The sequence below is a fragment of the Stenella coeruleoalba genome, assembly GCF_951394435.1.
Source record: "Stenella coeruleoalba genome assembly, chromosome: 7".
Lineage (NCBI taxonomy): Eukaryota > Metazoa > Chordata > Mammalia > Artiodactyla > Delphinidae > Stenella > Stenella coeruleoalba.
The window spans coordinates 24,110,032-24,130,408 of NC_137153.1; the positions used below are offsets into that span (position 1 = coordinate 24,110,032).

Below are 20,377 nucleotides of genomic sequence, written 5' to 3' on the forward strand. Positions count from 1 at the left end.
ATGCCCTTAAATGTTTGTTTGGGTGGGGGGTAGTGAAGAGGAGGAAGCTTTTCAGCTGACCACCGCCCTCAAGTAACGCCTCTGTTTGGGAGACAGAAATAACCAGGAATCTCTCTCATTGCATTCATATCCATCATTCGCATCCTGGAAACTTCTCACCTGCATATAAAGTTCACTGATTTTCAACCAAGGTGTCAAGGGAAAGGATAGTCTTTTCCAAAAATGGTGCTGGAGGAACTGGATTTATCTTTCTGCAACCCTGATTGGAGCTTCTGCTGTGCAAGAAGCAGTTTTTTTTTTCTTTTTAAAATACCAGCTTTATTGAGCAATAATTCATATACAAAAATGTACCAGTTTAAAGTGTATAATTTGAATTTTGACAGATGTATACACCATGTGGCCATCACCACAGCCAAGTCACAATTTCTGTTACGCCCCCAAATTTTCTCGTTTCCCTTTGCAGTGCATATCCTCCCCTTACTGTCTACTTGGCATCAGACACTTACCTGTTTTCTGACACTGTAGATTAGTAGACTGTCCTAGAAGTTCATATAAGTAGAATCATACAGGGTCTTTTGGTCTGCCCTCTTTCGCTGGGCAGAATGTTTGAGATTCATTTATCCATAGTTGTGCTATCAGTAGTTTGTTTCTGTGTATCGTTGAGTAGTGCTCCACACTTGTATATCCAGATACCTGCTAGTCAATTTTTTTTTTTTTTTTTTGGTACGCGGGCCTCTCACTGTTGTGGCCTCTCCCGTTGCGGAGCGCAGGCTCCGGACGTGCAGGCTCAGCGGCCATGGCTCACGGGCCCAGCCGCTCCGCGGCATGTGGGATCCTCCCAGACCGGGGCACGAACCCGTGTCCCCTGCAATGGCAAGCGGACTCTCAACGACTGCGCCACCAGGGAAGCCCTGCTAGTCAGTTTTATGTGTCAGCTTGGCTAGGCTATTGCACCCAGTTATTCAATCACACTGAGGGTGTGGCTGACACCTTCTACTTGGCAGTTGCTACTGAAGGTATTTTGTGGATGCGATTAACATCTACAATCAGTTGCCTTTATGGAAAGATTACCTTCAGTACCATGGGTGGGTCTGATCCAATCAGTTGAAAGGCCTTAAGAGCAGAACTGAAGTTTCCCTGAAGATGTTTTGCGTGTGGTCTGCAGCTTCAGCTCCTGCCAGAGAGCTTCCAGCCTGCTCTTCCTGACAACTTGTCCTACCGATCTCAGACTTGCCTAGCCACCTCTTACGATTGCATTAGCCAATTCCTTGTGCTACATCCCTGACTGATAACACCTGTTGATGGATATTTTGGGTAGTTTCCAGTTGTGGACTATTATGAATAAAAATGCTATGAACATTTGAGAGCAAGTCTTTGCATGGATATATGTTTTAGTTTTTCTAGGATAAATACCTAGGAGTGGAATTGCTGGATCATTTGGTGTGCATTAAACTTTATGTGAAACTGTAAAACTATTTAAAAAAATCCTGTACCAGTTTGCATTTCTACCAGAAATGTATGAAAATTCCAGTTGCTTTACATCTTTGTCAGCACTTGGCATTGTCAGTCTTCTTAATTTTAGCCATTCTAGTGGATGTATAGAGTGACATGTGGTTTTTATCTTTTTTTGATGACAAATGATGTTGAGTATTTTTTCAAATGTTTATTGGTCATTTGTGTATCTTCTTTTGCAAAAATACCTGTTCAAATATTTTGTTCATTTTAAAATTGAGTTATTCTTATTGAATTGTGGTTCTTTATATATATTTGGATGCCTGTTCTGTGTCAAGTATACGTATTCCAAAGATTTTTCACTCCCATCTATGGCTTGTCTTTTCATTTAAAAAAATGGTATCGTTTGGAGAGCAGAAATTTAAAAATTTGATGAAGTCAAATATTTCTTGCTTTTATGCCTTATGCTTTTGGTATTTTAAGAAATATTTGCTTAACCCATTAAAAATTTTCCTGTTTCCTTCTAGAAGCCTTGTAGTTTGAGCTTTCACTTTTAAAACTGTGATCCATTTGAAGTTAATTTTTGTGCATAGTGTTTGGTAAGGGTCAAGGTTCCTTTTTTTCCTCCTAAGTGGTTATATAATCCCTCTAGCACCATTTTTGGAAAAGACTCTTTCTCTATTGAACTGCCTTGGCATTTTTGTCAAAAATCAATTAACCATATATGTTGGTCTATTTCTGGATTTTATTGTTACATTGGTCTGTATACCCTAGTGCTGATACCACACTGTCTTGACTACTGTAGCATTATAGTAAATCTTGAAATCAGGTAGTTGAGTCCTTCAACTCTGTTCTTCTATTTCAAAACTGTTTTGGCTCTTCCAGAGTCTTTGCATTTTCTTATAAATTTTAGAATCAGCTTGCCAGTTTCTAAAAAAAAAAAAAAAGCCTTCTGGGATTTTATTGGGATCCTGTTGCATGCATAGTTCAATTTTGGGAGAATTGTCATCCCGATTTTGAGACATCCAATGCATGAACACGTTGTAATCGCTTCATTTATTTAGATCTTTAATTTTCTCAGCGATGTTTTACAGATTTTAGTGTTCAGATCCAGCACACCTCTTATTAAATTTATTTCATGTTTTCAGATGCTATACCAAATAGTATATACTTCAAAATTTCATGTCCTAATAATTTGTTTTTAGTATATAGAAATACAGTTGGCTTTCATATACTGACCTTGTATTCTGATTTTGCTAAATTCATTTATTAGTTCCAGTAGCTTTTTTGTACCCCAAATCACAACATCTGTGAATAAAGACAGTTTTACTTCTTCCTTTTTGATCTGTGTGTCTTTTATTTGTATATTTATTTATTTTTGTGCCTATTTGCTCTAGTTAGGACCTCAGGTACAATGTTGAATAGAAGTGGTAACAGTGGGCATCCTTTCCTTGTTTTCCATCTTAGGGGAAACATTCAGTCTTTTGCCTTTAAGTATGTTGTTGGTGGTAGGTTTTTCATGGATGTCTTCTTAAGAATGTTTCTTTCTAATCCTAGTTTGCTGAGAATTTTTTTTTATTATGAATGAGTATTGAATTTTGCCATATGCTTTTTATCTATCGAGAGGACCAAACTTTTTTGCCTTTGTTTATATGAATTAGTTACTGATTTTTTGAATGTTTTAAACCAACCTGGCATTTCTAGGACCAATCCCACTTGGTCACGATGTATTATGCTTTTTTATATATTCCTGGATTTGATTTGTTTATATTTTGTTAAGTATTTTTGCATTCATGTTCATGAGGATATCAGCCTGAAGTTTTCTTTTTTCTTCTATAATGTCTTTGGTTTTGGTATGAGGGAGTGCTTGTTTCATAAAATGATTGGGAGTGTTCCCTCTTCTATTTTCTGATTTTTTTGTTGAATTCCAGGTGCTCTGCTTGCAAAAGCAGAAGCATACTACAATTGAATCATACTACAATCCACTTTCCTGTACTCTCCCAAAGTCCTGTTGATTCCACCCCTTGACCCCAGTATTTCCCAGCTCTCTCCACAGCCCTCGTCTTGGTTCAAATCTTTATTACTCACTAGTTGGTGAGTTACAGATTGGTTACTAGGCTGCTTTCAAACTTAATGGCTTTTAGGATCAAATCCCAACCTCTTGTGCCCCACCCTTCATCCAGACACGTAGGGGACTGCACTCTCCCTCCAGTCATACTGTTTTTGCAGCTCCTAAAAAGGTACAAGATGTTTCATGCCCCAGGGTTTTTGCGCTGCTTGAGTGTTCTTCCCTTCTTCCGATTAGCTCGTTCCTGCGTTAACGCTCCTCTTGGTGGCTCCTCAGTTATCCCAGAGCAAACAGAGCGCGCAATGATCAACCTTTTCAGCTTGTTTGACCACTCCACTGAGTTCTTCCCATCCAGGGATCAAGTCCTTGAACAGTGCCTCTGTGACTATCACCGTGGATACCCCCACCGGGCACACGGCCCAACTGGGGCCTTGCCCAAGAAGAACGCCCCGGCAACCAAAGAGAACACCAGCCTTAAGGAGTCATGACTGCGCCTGCGCACAGCGGCGGAAGTGGGGTGAGCGTCGACGCGGAGAGGACGCGCCTGGGGAGAGTGCGCAGGCGCGGCGGGGACGGAAGGAACGCCCCGAAACGCCTCCGGGGCGCGGAGGCTTGTTCGGAAGTTGTGCCGGGTTGGGGGTGAGTTGTTTCTCTTTCCTTCGCAGCGCGTGCGGCTGGTGTCAGAGGCTTCTGCTCTTTTCCGTTTGGTAGAGGCCTGTGGTAACGATGTGAATTTAACCCGCTCAACGCAGGCAGCCCAGGGCTCGCTCTGCAGGGGCTTCACCCAAATGAAGGTGCGGTTACTCTCCAACTCCCACTTCCCATCTTCTGCAGACTTTCCCACGCCCCAGATACACATCCTTTCAATCATTATGATCTTTTCCGTGTGGCCCCGGCTCCCGAGGAGCACGTTTTGGTTGCTGGGACGAGGAGGGAGTGGGGTTAGCAATAACTCAGATAAACCCGTGAGACTTAGGGACAGTAGGGGGAGACTTCACAGAGGAAGTGGGACTCTACTTTGGGTTTGTAAAGGTGAGCAAAGGGCAAGAAAGTTTAGACGGAGAGGAGAGGGCCCTGCAGACGGGGTTAAAGGCACGAGGTAGGATGTGGAGGAAGATACGGCAGCGGCCGCGGCCTAGTTGGGTGGAAGCGTTCTCCTGCACCCAGCTCCTCGGCTGGTAGTTTATGACTTGTTTGCTGTGTGACATGTCCCAGACTGCAAGGTGTTAAAGGGTCGGGAACTGGTTTCCTGGTAAATATAAATGATAATGGCCTGTTATATACTTAAACTGAAAAGTGATTTCATTGCCACTAATTTTCCAGGTGAACTAATTCAGCCTTGAGGAGGCCTTACTCTCACTGCAGTGTCATCAGTCTTTAAGAGCTGAGGAGGTATGGTGTGGGTTCTGGCTTCGAAGGTACTGCTCTTACCTTTGCCCACCCTTTCACTGCTATCAGACGTGGGAAGAGTGGCCCCTCCGAGCTTTACATAAGGCCAAATCCATTGTCCAGTTAATCAGTTTTTATCCTGGGTTTGGTTGTCCTCCAGACCTTGAATCCAGATATGCATGGACTTGATTAATTTGTTATCCAGTAGCAGGGGTTAGGAGATTCCCCACTTGTCACTCTTCATTCTTTTGTAACCCAGTAATGGGATGGTTTGGGCCATACAGGTGATGCTGTTATGCTTAACATTTATTATGAGTTGTCTGTCTTCATGATTGTCAAGCAGAATTTAAAGTATAACTGTGTACGGTGCTTGTATAAGTATTGTTCACTACACTGTTTTGGAATCAGTTTGTACTGTTGGGGATCTTACACACAAGAGTGGCAATGAATTTGCCTTTTGCAAATGATATTCTTTGCTTTTCTGTTTAGTTTCCTTTTCTGTTGCTGACCCTCAAAAAGATATTTGGCTTATAGTGGATGCTGATGAATGAACAGACGGCAGCAGTCAGGCAGTCCTGAGAACCATAAGGGTTTTCTGAGGAAGGAGGCATAATATTGCAAGCTTGATTTCATCCTCCAGTCTGATCATTTGATGTCCCACTGTCTGGCAGCTGATTTGTTTAGTGACCCATTGACCTGAAATACACAAAAGTGGCTGACCAGTGAATTCCAGGGTATCTAAGAAACCCAAAGTAGATGTGATGGACCCAGGAGACATGCTACGGAGGCAAGAATCCTCTTAGACGTTATTTACCACCTAATCGGTTGTTGTATTAATTATGGCTGGTGAGTACATTTTTATCCTTTCAAGTTTACTTTAAAAGTATTTAAAGAACTAGGACTTTAAAATAGTTACAGTCATTTACATTTTCCCAGGCCCTGTTAATCAGTTACGGCTTTTGCAGTTTCCCTGTAATTATCTTTGCTTTCCTTTTCTGCTTTGGCACTTGGGTAGCTGCACATGGCAACTTAACGTTTGTAGATCTAGCTGAAAATCTTGGGTGGCGGGAGGGTTGGCTGGTGGTAGATAGGATATAGAGAGGTGTTTGGGCTCTCTGGAGTTAATTCATCTTACCCCATGACCATGGATATTTTGAAAAGTGGTCTGTTTTTCAACTTGGTTGAAACTTCATAAGGTATTAGAATATTTTTCCACTTGGGGGGAAGAAAACAAGTTCTGAAGAATAAGTTTGTGTTTGCAGAATACAAAACTATTATTTCTTAGTAGGTTGTCATTTGTCATTAGAAAAATGATACTTGGCTGAAAGTCCTTGCTTCTTAAAATCTAAAAACCTAAAATTTCATCCTTCATCCTTTGTCTGATTTATACTTTCGTGGGAATAAATAACCCTATTCGTTGGCAGAGCCAGCAAACCAATATATACATACATACATAACACAGTTTAATAATCCTTAGTCAAGACTTCAGGTGTTTTGTCAGTGTAGTTTGTGTCAGGAAACACTGCCAAAAGACACTTGACTTGATGCCCAGGATAGCCTAGACGGTAATAAACTCATGCTTCAACTGAATAAGACCTCCACAAGATGTCTTGAGGAAACCAAGGTTTAAAGATAACTGGCCTGCACATTTACTAGGTTGAGTCATGTGAAATTGCTGATAACTGATCAGAAAGAAAGGCTGTTTTCTGGGTCACCCTCTTATAACTGTCAATTAAGAAAGGAGCAGCTTCACTGTTTAAAAAGTTTGATGTGGTTGGGGAAGATTTTCCCCATGGCAGTTAGTCATGACTGGACTGTGCTTAGGGCTGCACTGAGGAGACACCAGCTCTGGTGAGTTTCTTCTGAAATTGTTTTTGTGGAAGGAAAGGGAGGGGTATGGGGTTTTGCTGGTCAATCAGCAGCTCAGGATAGTTGGGGGAGACGGTTTCTTCTTCAAGTACCCGTGAGAAAGTTATTTTTTGGTCTTATTTACTGCAGAATTAGAATTCCAGGTCACTGGAACATGTGACTGGTGTGTTCTACATATTAATGCAGCCTGACCATTTTCTATTCGGTTTAGAGATAGACTTGGCTAAGATGAATCAATTCTATTTGCCTTCCAGCTATTAGAATACATTTTTTTTTCGGGGGGGGGGCGTGTGAAATAACTTTGGGCCAGAGACCGAAACAGCAGACAAAGGTAGCAGTATGTGTAGTGGACAAGAGTGGCTCTCTAGAGTCTGTGATTATTGAATACAACTCTGCATTAAGGTACAGGTAGGTATCGCAGAACCTTAATACTTTTCAGTGTTCCTGGCAACTAAATTCTTTAACACCTAGGCACTACATAGCATGGGGGATGAGGAACAGTCCCTGTTCCTGGTAGTGTTCTTCATTTGACAGTTCTGGCTCATGAGGTCTGCCAAGTATTTTGGGGGATAAGACTTATCCTTGAACTTGTCGGGGTCTAATGAGTGAAACCCAGCCCACATTAAGGAGCATATGTCAGAACATTAACTAAACTGGGATTTCTGCAATTATTCTTTCTTGGTTACCACCTGGAAGCTCGTAAAGTGGCTTCACTTTTATAACTGTGGACCCAGCACATTTTTTACATACAGATATATATCAACTAAATGAATCCTATTTTTAAATGACATTGAGTCAGACTTAGTCCAATGAGAAGCTAATTTCACAAGGTTGAGGGATGCCTGTCACCCACTAGCTTTTAGGAATGCATGTTCCAAACATCTTCATGAGTTCAGAGTGAGACATGTCCCTGCAGACACACTAGACTTGATTGCTGAAACCAGGTCAGTAGAAACCATTGAAGTTTATTGGCGGTCACAATGCTTACACTGTATGCAGCAAACACCCTTACAAGTCTATCCGCAACCTGATCACGCAAGAAAGGATTCACCACACAGTCGCCAGAGGAGAAGGAAAAAAAAATTAACAGGCTTGTTTCTGGGGGTAGAGGAGAGAAATAAAAAAAAAACCTAATTGATGAGTGTCCCATGGGCAAGAGCTGAACTAGAGATGCGTACAACTAGCAGCAACAATTGTGGAAAAAGTACAAGGCAAATAGCTTTCTCCATTAATTTTCCTCCGTAGGTTAATTTTTTTTAATATTCAAAACATTTATTATGGTTTTCATTTTATAAAAATGTATATTTTTAAAGGGGTGGGAGAATGTTAAATACTTCATGCTAGGTAGACCTTGTTATTAAGAACCCCTCCGCTGTAGTAACTTCCTCCAGTTCATACATTCACGAGTGCAGGGTACATATATAAATATCCACACGCACACATCCACACACACTGCCTCGAGGGCTGGGGAAGACTAAACGTTATTGGCCACACACGACTGGGCCTCTGGTGGACTCATCCAGATTGCTCAACAGGAGAGCAACTGGCTTAATTCCTTCTCTCTGGTCTCCACTTGTACAGAGACCGAGAACCCTAAATCATAGAGTTACATCTGGCTTTTAAAAGCAAGAGGCATATGTCTGAGGATGGGGATAAGCAAAGTGGGAAAGAGGATGAAGCTAAGAACACCAAACACTTTTAGCTGGAGTTGTCTGTCACCGCAAGAGGCCAAGGGACCTAGGGCAGCATCTAGGTTGAAGGGGGAGGGATGGTGCTCCGCATGGCTTAGAGTTCCTAATAACAAGGGTGATACAGTAACAGGAAGTGATAATTTGGGGGGCAAGGAAAGGGTAATAAGAAAAAATATACATTTGGAATTTTTACTTTTTTTTGTCTTTTTTTTCTTTTTGCCTCTCTACACTGTGTCACTAAATATATCTCTGCACGTTCACACATCCTCGTCCAGTAAAGCTTCAGGCCACCAGAATACACATTTTTTCCTCACTCGCATACATAACCCCTCACATCAGCATTGGTGCACTAGACTCTGTAAAAATTTTTCAGTCACACTTTGTTTTTAAACTTGAGTCAATATAAACCTTGTTCAAAATGTTATGAAAAAATGTACATGTTTATACAAGGCAGGTTGTGACAGGACACTGGGGTTCTTTCCCCGTGGGCGGCCCCAGGAGGAGGGGGCTGGAGTCTCACACATTTGTGTCTCTATCTCCTCCCACCACCCTTCCCACCCAATCCCCCAGGAACCAGCAGCGCCCTGCCCCCCCTAGTGAGTGCACTCACACCCCTATTCCCTGGGGAAGAAGCTAGTTGACCTTTGCCATTTTCCCCACACCCCTGGAGGAGGGGGCCGGGATCAGCCAGGCCCTCTCCACTGTAATTGTTCGCCCCTCTGGGCCAGACCAAAGGGACGCTGCTCTGTACAGGTAGAGTCCAAGGAGGTGTCAGCTCATCATATCATTGCTATTCACGCCGTAAGTGGAATTCTTCATCGAGTCGTTGACTTCTCGACGGAATGCTGACAGATTCTGGGTGAACCTACAGAGAGGATGCATGTAGGTTGGGGGAGCAGGGTGGAAGGGAAAGATCTTTGCCTAAAATGTTTCTAGCAGACAAGTGCCTACTGAGAGGCAGAACGTATGAATCGGTTGTTTCTAAGGTCAGTTAATCTCAGTCTTAAGACTTTAAGGGAAAGTCTGGGCTAGTTTTGCACCCCTTTCTACCTGACAACTTCATGGCAGGCCTCGAGATCTGGTAAAATCTGGGGCTCTGAGGATCACCTTGGGTTCATGGCAGCACAAAAGGAATCTCACTGACAGAGACGGGAAGTAACCCTCACAAAGTGAGAGCTGGGAGAGGATGAAGCTGTCTCATTTCTTAATGCCAAGAGACCTGTGCTGTCCAGTATGGCAGCCATTAGCCACACGTGGCTGTAGACCACCTGAACTGTGCTCAGTGCAACTGAGGAACCGAATCCAATTAAAAGAAATTTAAAATTCAGTTCCCCAATCGCACCTTAATTAAAATGCCATTTTTAAATTAATTAAAATTAAAGAAAATTTAAAAATCAATTTAGAAAAACCTGACGTTCAATTCAGTTATTGGACAACTTCTAAGTATGTTTGGAACAACTTGAGTATGGGAATCTAATTGCAACTGTAAGTTTTATGAAATCTAAATACAAATCAAGTATTTCCGATGAAAATGTAGCATATGGGGCTTCCCTGGTGGTGCAGTGGTTGAGAGTCCGCCTGCCGATGCAGGGGACACGGGTTCGTGCCCCGGTCCGGGAAGATCCCACATGCCGTGGAGCGGCTAGGCCCGTGAGCCATGGCGGCTGAGCCTGCGCGTCTGGAGCCTGTGCTCCGCAACGGGAGAGGCCACAACAGTGAGAGGCCCGCGTACCACCAAAAAAAAAAAAAAAAAAAAAAAAAGGTAGCATATGAATTGAGATGCCCTGTTAAGTGTAAAATACACAGGATCTTGAAGACTTAGTACAACAAAAAGAATCTTAAAATTCTCAATTTAAAAATATTGATTACACATGGACACATTATTTTGGATACATGGGTTAAATAAAATATATTAAAATGAATGTTGTCTGTTTCTTTTTAGCCTTTTTAGTTGTGGCAACTAGAAAATTTAAAATTACTTTGTGGCTTGCTTTTCTATTGGGCAGCACTGCTTTAGACGGCCTCTAAAAGACTTTTAAGGAGTCTCCCTCATTTCAATGATTTGAAAAGTAACACTTGCCTAGGGTTTCTTGCCAGAGCCTTCTACACTCACCTGTCTCTGTTTTTCGTTAGAAGATTTCGCTCAATGCCTTCCATCAGGTTTTCGAAACACAGATGCATAGCCTGCTGCTTCTCTGGTGGCTGGCTGTTCACGATACTGTTCCTTAGGTCAGAAAAATACTGTAGGGCAAAGTGGGGGGGGGCAGTAAGGAGAGAAGATGGGGAAAGGCTGACTAGCCCTCCATCATCTGCAGAGTGGAAGGAGTGTTCTCCTCCAAGAAATGGAATATCTATTAAAATTGGATACTTGGTTTTTCTTAAAGTTCAAGCAAGTACCTGTAGGATAATATATCTTTATCTTACTTAAAAATCTAGAGTTTTAAATTTGTAAATGCTGTGAGGGTCATCTGATCCAGATTCTTCTTTCATAGGAATCTCTAGACTTATTTATGTCTGTTTATGGCAGAGCTGGAACTAGACCTTAGGCCTTAGGTGCTCTGATTTCTAGGTATCTCCTCTCCTTGTCACACTTCCTCATCCTTTCCCTTTTGTCTGAACTGCCACAGGTGCTGACTTCTAACCGTTAAGTGATTATATGCCTTTCAGAGCATGAATAGGACATGCTCAGAGAATGGGCCACTTTCCCTCTTTCACCACCGTAGGGTGTTGCTGTAAGTGTTTCTCAGTGCCCTGGACACCAGGGAGCTGTTCTCTTACCTTTTCATTAAGTAGTATCAAGCCGAGTAGGGGTCGGGACATAGACCACTGGTTCCTGCAGTCTTCGAAGATGATGATGTTCAGCACCGTTGACAGCATCTGGAAATGGAGAATCTGAGGCAGTGACCTAGTGTGTGGCTACTCAAGATAGAATTACAGATTCCAAACAGGTGTTCATTAGGTTGAAGGTCTTTTCTATCTAGAGTAAACCAGACGAATATTTCATGAAGCTTCATTTAAATCTTCTATTACAAGGTAAGTTTTGTTTCTAAGATACTTCCTTTCTTGTTCTTTAAATTGGTTTGAAAATTCAATTAAAAATGGGCCTTTCCAGTTAACCTAGAGTTTTGTGGGTAATGGGATGGGTCAAGTAAATGATTATAATAGGCAAAATCACCTTGCACTATAGCTCCCAGGATCTTTTCTCAGAAGAGAGAGCTTTATAACATTTTGGGGATGTTCACTACTCCTTTAGAGAACAACGTAGACAAAGATGAGATTGGTTAAAATATTATTGGCTAAAAGTCTACTTCCATTGATTCTTTTTCCTTATGTATTTTTATCTGGTACATTCCTGCAAATCTTATTTTTGAAAAGATGTTGCATACAAATAAAATTAGGGTAAGCATATGGTTTGATCTCCACATGGTCAGTTATCTCTTTTTGTCCTGCACTTTTTTTTTTGCAGTACGCGGGCCTCTCACTGTTGTGGCCTCTCCCGTTGCGGAGTACAGGTTCCGGAAGCGCAGGCTCAGCGGCCGTGGCTCATGGGCCCAGCCGCTCTGCGGCATGTGGGATCTTCCCGGACCGGGGCACGAACCCGTGTCCCCTGCATCGGCAGGCGGACTCTCAAACACTGCGCCACCAGGGAAGCCCCTCTTTTTTTTTTTTTTAAATTGAAAGCAAAGGTGGTACAATCTATTTTTGGCTGCGCCACGAGGACTGCGGGGATCTTAGTTCCCCAACCAGGGAACGAGCCCACGCCCTTGGCAGTTAAAGCTTGGACTCCTAACCACTGGACCGCCAGGAAATTCCCTGTCCTGCACTCTTGTTTCTGTTTTGCAAGTGGCAGTACAAGTTTTACAGCTGGATACTGCTAACTCATGCTCCATTTACAGCAATGGATGAGCAAAGTCACTGTCACGGAAGGAGGATAGTGCTCATGGGACAGGCCCAAGGCATGGGGGTTAGTGTGACACTCGGAGAACAATTCAGAATTTGATTTTTTCAGATTTTCTATATCCATATCCAGTGATTACTCAGGTAACTGAAAATCCACTGCAATTTTAAGGTGTAAAATTCAGCTTGGCAGCATTAACCAGGTGAGATGTTAGTCAGACTCTTCCTCTCGCTTGGCCTCTCCTCTCTCACAGAGAGGTTCTCGCACCGTGGGACACCCACACTGCCTCCTAGCCCTCATACTCCTCCTAGCCCTCCTAGCCCTCATACTCCTTACCTGCTGGATCATCTCTGGATGCTGCTGCATGATATGCAGAAAGCGGTCACTCTCCTGGTTCAGGGGCGTTGTCCTCTTCTTGGTGCTACGTGAAAGCTGCTTGAAGAGGTATGTCACAATGTGGTCCAGGCAGGAGCAGCAGCCTGTGCATACCATGGTGTCTGGAAGAAAGAGGGGGAGGGGTGGAATAGAGCAGGGATGCTAAGCTGCTCATGGTGACTCAGGTGAACATAAGTTGCCCTTAGCTGAGCTCCCACAGAGGTCCCCAGTCAGACTGGGAACTGTGGTCAGTGCAGCCAAGACCACGGCTTGGGATGCTGCCTGTTAACCTCTCACCCTCATCATACAGCAAGGTCCAATTCTAAGTTTGAAAATGAGCCTGTCACAATAGATAATAGTATAAACAATATTGAAATTATTGACTCAATATGATGTGGATTTATGTCTTATGCTTCATAAAAAATATCAAATAGCTTACAATATAGCAAGTATTTTTATTGTGCCAGACATTGTGCTAAGGACTTTACAGGTTATCATCTCTATTTCATCCTCTTGAGAACTCCAGGAGGTAGGTGTTCCATTTTACCAATGAGTAAACTGAAGTTTGGAGAGGTTATGTGACTTGCCACCAGGTCACACTGCTAGTCACTGGAAGAGCTGTGATTAGAATCCAAGTCTGAAGTGTGAGCCTATATTCTGAGTTACCTGGGTGACTGTCACTAAACTAATACAGCCTATCAACACCTACAGTTCGTTAGAGTGGGGCGCTGTAATATTTGTTTATCTATAGCATCTCTGGGGGAGTGTGCGGTGGGAAGCTGCAGACTTGTCTATTCATTTTATTAAGGGGACACTGCAGCACAGCCTGCAGACAGAGCTGACTAGGTGAGGCACAGGCCTAAAAGAGTAAAGCATGCTGCTTCCGTTCATGCAGAGGTCCCTCTATTTTCAAGAAGCTAAAAAACAGCCTTCCAAAGCAGGGTCTGATACCCCGGCTGGACTGTTCTAGATACGGCTACGCCCCCTGCTGGAGGTAAGTGCGTATCAAAGAAGTGGCCCAGAGCAGAGGTGTGGCTAACTCACCACAGCAGACAATCCAAAGTCATTCTCTGTGCATTTGCAATATTTTGTGATTATTTTGCAGTTGACTTAATCTTCCTATTTATGTTTTGCTCAGCCTAAGATAAAAATGTACTGTATTCTCTGAACACATACACACTGACTAAGACTGCTGGAATGCAGCTTGGTAACAAAATGGTTGACAAGAACCAGGTAGAACAGGATGAAAAGACTTATGGAGCTAGCTGTGTAAAACCTTCCACTGCCCCAAGGATAGAACCCAAACATACTGATATGGCTTAAGGGCAGCCTTTGTGATCTCCAGATTTGCCCCTGCTTCTCTCTCTCCCTCCGGCTTCACTTCATTCCCCCTCTTCTCTTCTGCACGAGTGTGCCAGCCATCTGGATTTCCTGGGGTTTTTTTTGCCAACAGGTGCTAGTACTTGCAGTTCCTGCTCCTAGGAAGCTTCTTCCTCCACTAATCTGATAAGGCCGGTTCACCTGTTAGGTTTACGCTTTGATGCCAACTCTTTCAGCCAGCCTTGCAGGACCCTACCTCCTCAAAGCCAGGAGTTTAGGTATTCTTCCCGAGCCCTCCCACAGCACTCCGTACCTACCCTACTGCTGTGTGTACACAGGTAAGGGTGGTAAACAGGCAGTTGTCTGTTTACATGTCTATTTCATCTACCAGATAAAAAACTCCTAAAGGACAGGACTGATTACTGTACCCTTAGTGCCAAGCACAGTGCCTGGTCCACAGGAAGGCATCACTAAGTATTTGCTGCCTGAGAACGTACCCATGAATTATACACTCTGTTGTTAGGATGCGCTCCCCAAAGCAGTAATCCTTTTGGATGCTGGGGCAAGACTCTCTCTTCTGTTTAGCTAAGTGGTAAAAACCAACCAACCAACTCACCCGCCCGCCCACCCAGGTACTTACCAAGTGCAGTAAGTCCTTCAGAAATGGAAGAGAGAATATACATGATGACATGAGGTTCCAGGCTTGCAATAAAGTTCATGTGGTCCTGGGTCAGGACTTCCAGTAGTGAATAGTAAGACTGGCTGAGCTTGGGGTAATCCTGTGGGAGAAGGAGGACGAAAATCGGCTTAGCTGCTGTGTACCTCAGCATGTGTGGAGCAAGATCTTCAGTAAAATAGCTTAGCTCCCTTCAGACGGGAAGACAGAAGACCTAGGTGGAGCCAGCTTCTAGTTCTTCAGAGAAACATTCAATCATGGTCTCAGCAGGAAAAAAAAAAAAAAGACTGACATGACGTAGGGCTCGGATCCTGTCAACGACACTTAGGGCTTACCAGGAGGTCGCTGTGGGGAATAGAGAGAAGCAGCTTGATGAAGGTCTGTAGAGCATTGTCCAGGGCGTCATCCCCATAGAGACGGAAGACTCCAAAATTGACGTAACTCCCACTGAGAGCAGCCTTCAGCATGGAGAAGCAGATGGAGATGCCCTTGAGCTTCAGTGCATAGACCTGATCCTTTGGGACCTCTCCTAGTGTCAGGATGCGATTGCCTGAGTAGACAAGATACATATTTACTCAATCATGTGGTAACTGACAGTTCACATACTGCCTCAGTCCTCTTGGCACCAGCTGGTGCTGTGACACGAGCGTATGAGACCCACACTGCAGAGTGGTGACTGAGCTGGAACTCACTTCCAGGGTTCTGCTCCTCTTAAGCACTTACCATACATTGTTATCATCTTGCTGGTTTCTCTGAAGAGTAAGATGCCATTGGGGGAAGAGACATCAAACTGGAGCCGCTGGGATCTGAGCAGAGAACACAGAGGAGACAAAGTCAGAGGTATGTTGCTGGAAGACTAGGCTACTTCAGGCTCTCCCCTGAGTACGTTAGGTGATACTTTTTGCACGAAGACATGCAGATTACTTATCCTAATGTGAAATAACCAAGTTAACCCAAGATAACAGTGATGTGGCTTGTATCTTGAAGACCAACATACTAGATTCAAGTTCTGCTGCTCAAGCTGAAAACGTTTAAAAGAAACAAAGAAAATGAGGCAGTAGATAAAATTATTCTCTTAAAATTCTCAATTTGCTTGAAGTTTAGCTTTTATCACAGTCACTTCTTGGTCGTACTAGCTCACAGCCCTTCAGACTTTAATCTACATTCACCTTTACAGCTTCAGTGGCAACTGAAGGAGGGGTACGAGCATCGTGTCCACTTTAGAAGAGGAAAAGCTGTAAAGGAACTGAGAATGTTACAAGGGGAGTGGGGTCAGAAGGGCAGACAATGTCGACAACCTGAGTTTCGGGTTCCTGACTGTGCCCTAGACCAGAGCTCCTCCTCCTTGGTCTGTTCTCCTGCTTAATGAGCGTCACGGACCTCATGGCTGCTAAGGCCTCAAACCCAGAAGTCCTCTTGATTCTTTCTTCCTCCCCTCCCTACACAGAATCCACCAAGATCCAGCTCTACCATATGCCCTGAACCCACCCGTCTCCCGTGTGGTCCTTCTGCTTCCACTCCTGCCCCTGTAGTCTCATTCTCCACATGTAGCCAGAATGAGACCTTTAAATAATGTCAATGATACCGTTTTAATTCCTGCTTAATATACTCCAGTAGCTTCCCGTGTAATTAGAGTACACGCCATTCTTCACTACTGCTGTACTAAGTCACCACACGATCTGTCTGACTCGTCGCCTACCTTGACCTCCCCTCCTTCACCAGGCTCCAGCCAGTGGCATTCTGCTGTCTCAGCAAGTTCATCCCATCTTGGGACCTCTGCAGTTGTTTTCTGTTTAGAATGCTTTCCCCCCTTATCCTTGCAGGGATACCAGAATCTTTCTGCTCATTCATATTACCTTCTCTGAGAGGCCTTCTCTCCTTCCAATTCCCCTCTGTTTTATTGCCTTATTTAACTTTTCATAGCATGTACCACTGTCTGAAATTATCTTCCACACTTTGTTTTTACTGTCGTCCCCCCAGAATGCAACATCTAAGTGGGCAGGGGTTTTGTCTGGCACAATCGAGATGAAAGTGCCTAAGTGGCAAAGAGTAGATGTTCTTAAATGTCTATTGTATAAATGAACAAGTCTTAACTATAAGCCTCATGGGAGGCTATAGCTTCTATGAATATTACCCACTTCTTCACTAAGACAGTTTTAAAAATTATTAATTCTCAGGGTGCCTTAAGAGGCAGATACAGACCTGAAATCCTAGTGAAGTCAAGGTGCTAGAGTTTTCTTTCCTTTCCATCCCTAAGTTGCTGGGCAAATCTAGAATGTGGTATTTTGGAAATCTTTCTCACTTTTAAGATAAACCTTTACCAATCCAGCTGTAATCTGCCCAACAAATCCCTTTCTGCAGAAAGAGTGTTGAGTGTTCTAACATGTCTGCATCCCTCTCAACAGTCTCTATGAAATGTGAACTATAGAATGTGATGGACGTGGCACCATCACTAAATGTTAACTTTTATACATGTGGGCAGGGAAATCAGAATTTTGGTCGCCAAATTCACTTCTCTTAAGAGTGGCTATCTTGAAACCTTTTTTTTTTTTTTTTTTTTTGCGGTACGCGGGCCTCTCACTGTTGCGGCCTCTCCCGTTGCGGAGCACAGCCTCCGGACGCGCAGGCTCAGCGGCCATGGCTCACGGGCCCAGCCGCTCTGCGGCATGTGGGATCTTCCCGGACCGGGGCATGAACCCGTGTCCCCTGCATCGGCAGGCGGACTCTCAACCACTGCGCCACCAGGGAGGCCCCTTGAGACTCTTTTTAAAGTGACTTATTTCCTGCATGCAGCTATGGCATTGTGTGGTTGGGGACACCCTTCTTTCAAACAAATAAAAACATACACTATAATCTTTTAGAGGTTTTCAAATTTTGATAGCAGTGAATCTTAATATCTTCCACAATCTGCTGAAAACACTAGATAAAGCAAATTATCTTAGGGATCTTTCAGATAAAAGGGCAGCTGTACCCTTTGAAAATCTCCCTGCTTACCTATTATGAACCAATTCAGCCATTAGCTTGAGCACAGGTGTGGTACAGGCTGGATCATGGTACCATAGCTCAATTGCCCGCTGGAGAATTGGCATGTAGGATGGGTAGCTGTAAATGAAAAGCTAAGGAAGAATTCTGAATCCAGAAAGGTACAGAACTTACAATAATTTCTCAGCACTGGTCAAGCACAGTCTGCCAAATTATAGTTCTCTAATTTCCCGTCTCTTCCTTGCTAATCTTAAGAGTCTTTCTAACCAGAAGGTGCTAAAGCGATGTGTGTCCTTTAACTTGTAATAGGCATCTAATGACACACTGTAATTTACATAATGCCTTTCTTCTGAGGAGCACAATGTATTTCATACTGTTCTGTCCTCTTACCACTTCTGTAATGTGACAGGGGAGCAGCTAGTTCCTTTACCTAACTATCCGAGAGACAGAGGCACTTAGATTTGAAGTGATTTGCTGAAGGTTATGAAGTTAGTAAGGTCAGACTTTCTAATTCCTAGTACAGCTGTCTTTTTTTAGTAGATTGTAATGTCTCTCTTTTCTAAGTGTAGCAAAATTCCCATGCAACAATTCCACAGGCATGTATATAACTGGGACCCAAAAGAGAAACTGAGAAGCCACCTCACTCATTTCCCAATCTCAGTGACCAAAGCAGGCAGCATCATATTATTGGATCACTGTGGAATGACAGCTTACAAGACATATGGCAGGCCTTCTGGGTAACTCTTCACCTTCTTTTGCCTCACAACTCCTTCCCCCCACCTTCCCTGATGACTTCGTCACCCATTCACACTCCAGTCAAGGCTTGCTGTGGTACGCTCCTAGTTTGAGTTAGGATACATCCATTCAAACAGCATCATGAAGCTGGTCTTGGCATTGAAGGCGAAAGCTATCCCTCTCAGGTCTCTTACTAGGCCAACTAGAGTTCGCTGTAGTAGAAGGCAAAAATATGTTAAGATACAAGAAAAACCAAACCTGTAACCACCTGATGGGGATTTCACATATCTGTAATCAAATTCTTCCTCCCATCATTCAACAAATACTCCTTCCCAAATATTCTCAATCGATCTCTTCCATACTAGAATGGAATCTCTTCACTTGGAAAATTAGTTTTGGAAGCTTTTTATTCCAAGAGAAAGGGATGGTTCCTGGCCCATCATGGCAAAAATAGAGGCTGATAAAATTTTAAGACATTAATGTGATAAATCATATGTAAAAAGGAGAAAAGCAAAAAAGCTTATTCAGGAAGAATAAGGGAAAAAAAAGGCAAAAAAGTACATACAAGAAGAGGGAGAAGAGGCATATTCCTAAAGGTCTGGTCCACATCTAATTACAAAGGTGCCAGTGCCACAGGAATGCAAATGTAGACTCCGCCAGAAGCAAGACAAGAGTCTACAGGTATCTGCCCTTTGGTTGGGGTGTCTGGAAATTAGACTGATGTGCCGGATCTTGGACCTATAAAAGTACTAATACTATACTTTTACAGAAAAAGAGTGAGACCCAATGAGGTCAAATAATTTGCCCATAGTTGTGCTGGCAGGTGGCAAGAGGGCCAGGATTAGGACTTACAACACCAAGACTCCAAATCCAGTGCTCTCTTTCTCAGCAGAACTTTTACTAGTGGGCTCTGAACAGCAATAAAAGCGCTTTCAAAAGCTAACAGTCGTCAGTAGGCACAGTTGGGTATTCTGACTCATTTATCAAAAATGTCTGCACTTCTGCCAACAGTCTGCTTTAAGCAAACAGTTCTATTCCTGAACAGATACCATAAGCTCAATTTTAAGTCTAAGACATGGGCAATCTAAAAGACTTGTTATATGAGGCACGACAGAGATATGGTGATGGTTGTAGTTCATGGCCAAGGTGGTTCTTTCATTAATTTTACTTGTTTTTTGATGGGGGAAAGGGCTGATATTCACTGATATCCCTCATTTATCCTTGACAGTGGTTGATACTCTATCCTGTTATTGATCTGTTCCACATTAACCTTAGCTTTGAATGGTACCCATCTCAGACCCCAGAACGCTGAAGTAAAGAGGAGCGAGTTGGGCAAATGGTGTTGCTCTCTGACTTCCCTGCTAATCTGGAGAGAGAAAACTAAGAGGCTTTCTAAAGATGAAAAAGGAGAATTTTAGAATGTCAGGTAAAGTCTGGCATTTTGGGGGGCAATACCCCTGAGCTATTTGGTGGGTCTAAAATTCAGTATCAGTATCATTATGAACACTGCAAAAAAGTCCTACAAATATTAATAGTCTAGTGTTTTCTGGTTTTGGTACAGAGATCTATAGGTAAAGAGAGCAGGTGTGCATGAAGTAAAAAGATGAGGAAAGCAAAAAACCAAGAAATGACCATTCTGACAGCCAGAAATCAATAACTAAAGGTAACTTTAAAATTCCATTTGTATGGAAATTCACAAACCCTTCTAAATGACTCGTGGGTCAAAGAAGAAATCTTAATGGAAATTAGAAAATACAGAGAACTGAATGCTAATGGAAAATGTTACCTACCAAAACTTGTGGATTCTGGAGACCTGTTCCACAACAATATGAATATACTTAATGCTACTAAACCATTCACTTAAAAACGGCTAAGACAGTAAGTTTTATGCCAATTAAAAAAACCAAAACCAAAACCAAAAA

At 43.0% G+C, this 20,377-nt stretch overlaps 1 protein-coding gene across 2 annotated transcripts in view; it reads right to left on the minus strand.

The window, feature by feature from the left end:
* Positions 1-7,087: 7,087 nt before the first annotated feature.
* Positions 7,088-20,377, minus strand: part of XPO7 (exportin 7) — an 87,413-nt gene continuing 74,123 nt past the window's right edge. Inside the window, exons 20-28 of one of the 2 annotated variants that reach the window (XM_079927049.1) lie at positions 18,579-18,667; positions 17,733-17,840; positions 15,462-15,544; positions 15,074-15,288; positions 14,703-14,841; positions 12,704-12,864; positions 11,248-11,346; positions 10,583-10,710; positions 7,088-9,334 (exon numbers count right to left, since the gene is read on the minus strand). In XM_079927049.1, the coding sequence (XP_079783175.1) occupies positions 9,241-9,334; positions 10,583-10,710; positions 11,248-11,346; positions 12,704-12,864; positions 14,703-14,841; positions 15,074-15,288; positions 15,462-15,544; positions 17,733-17,840; positions 18,579-18,667 (1,116 nt within the window). In that variant the 3' untranslated portion in view covers positions 7,088-9,240. The remainder of the gene's footprint in view (positions 9,335-10,582; positions 10,711-11,247; positions 11,347-12,703; positions 12,865-14,702; positions 14,842-15,073; positions 15,289-15,461; positions 15,545-17,732; positions 17,841-18,578; positions 18,668-20,377) is intronic. The other variant, XM_079927048.1, reaches the window with a different exon arrangement.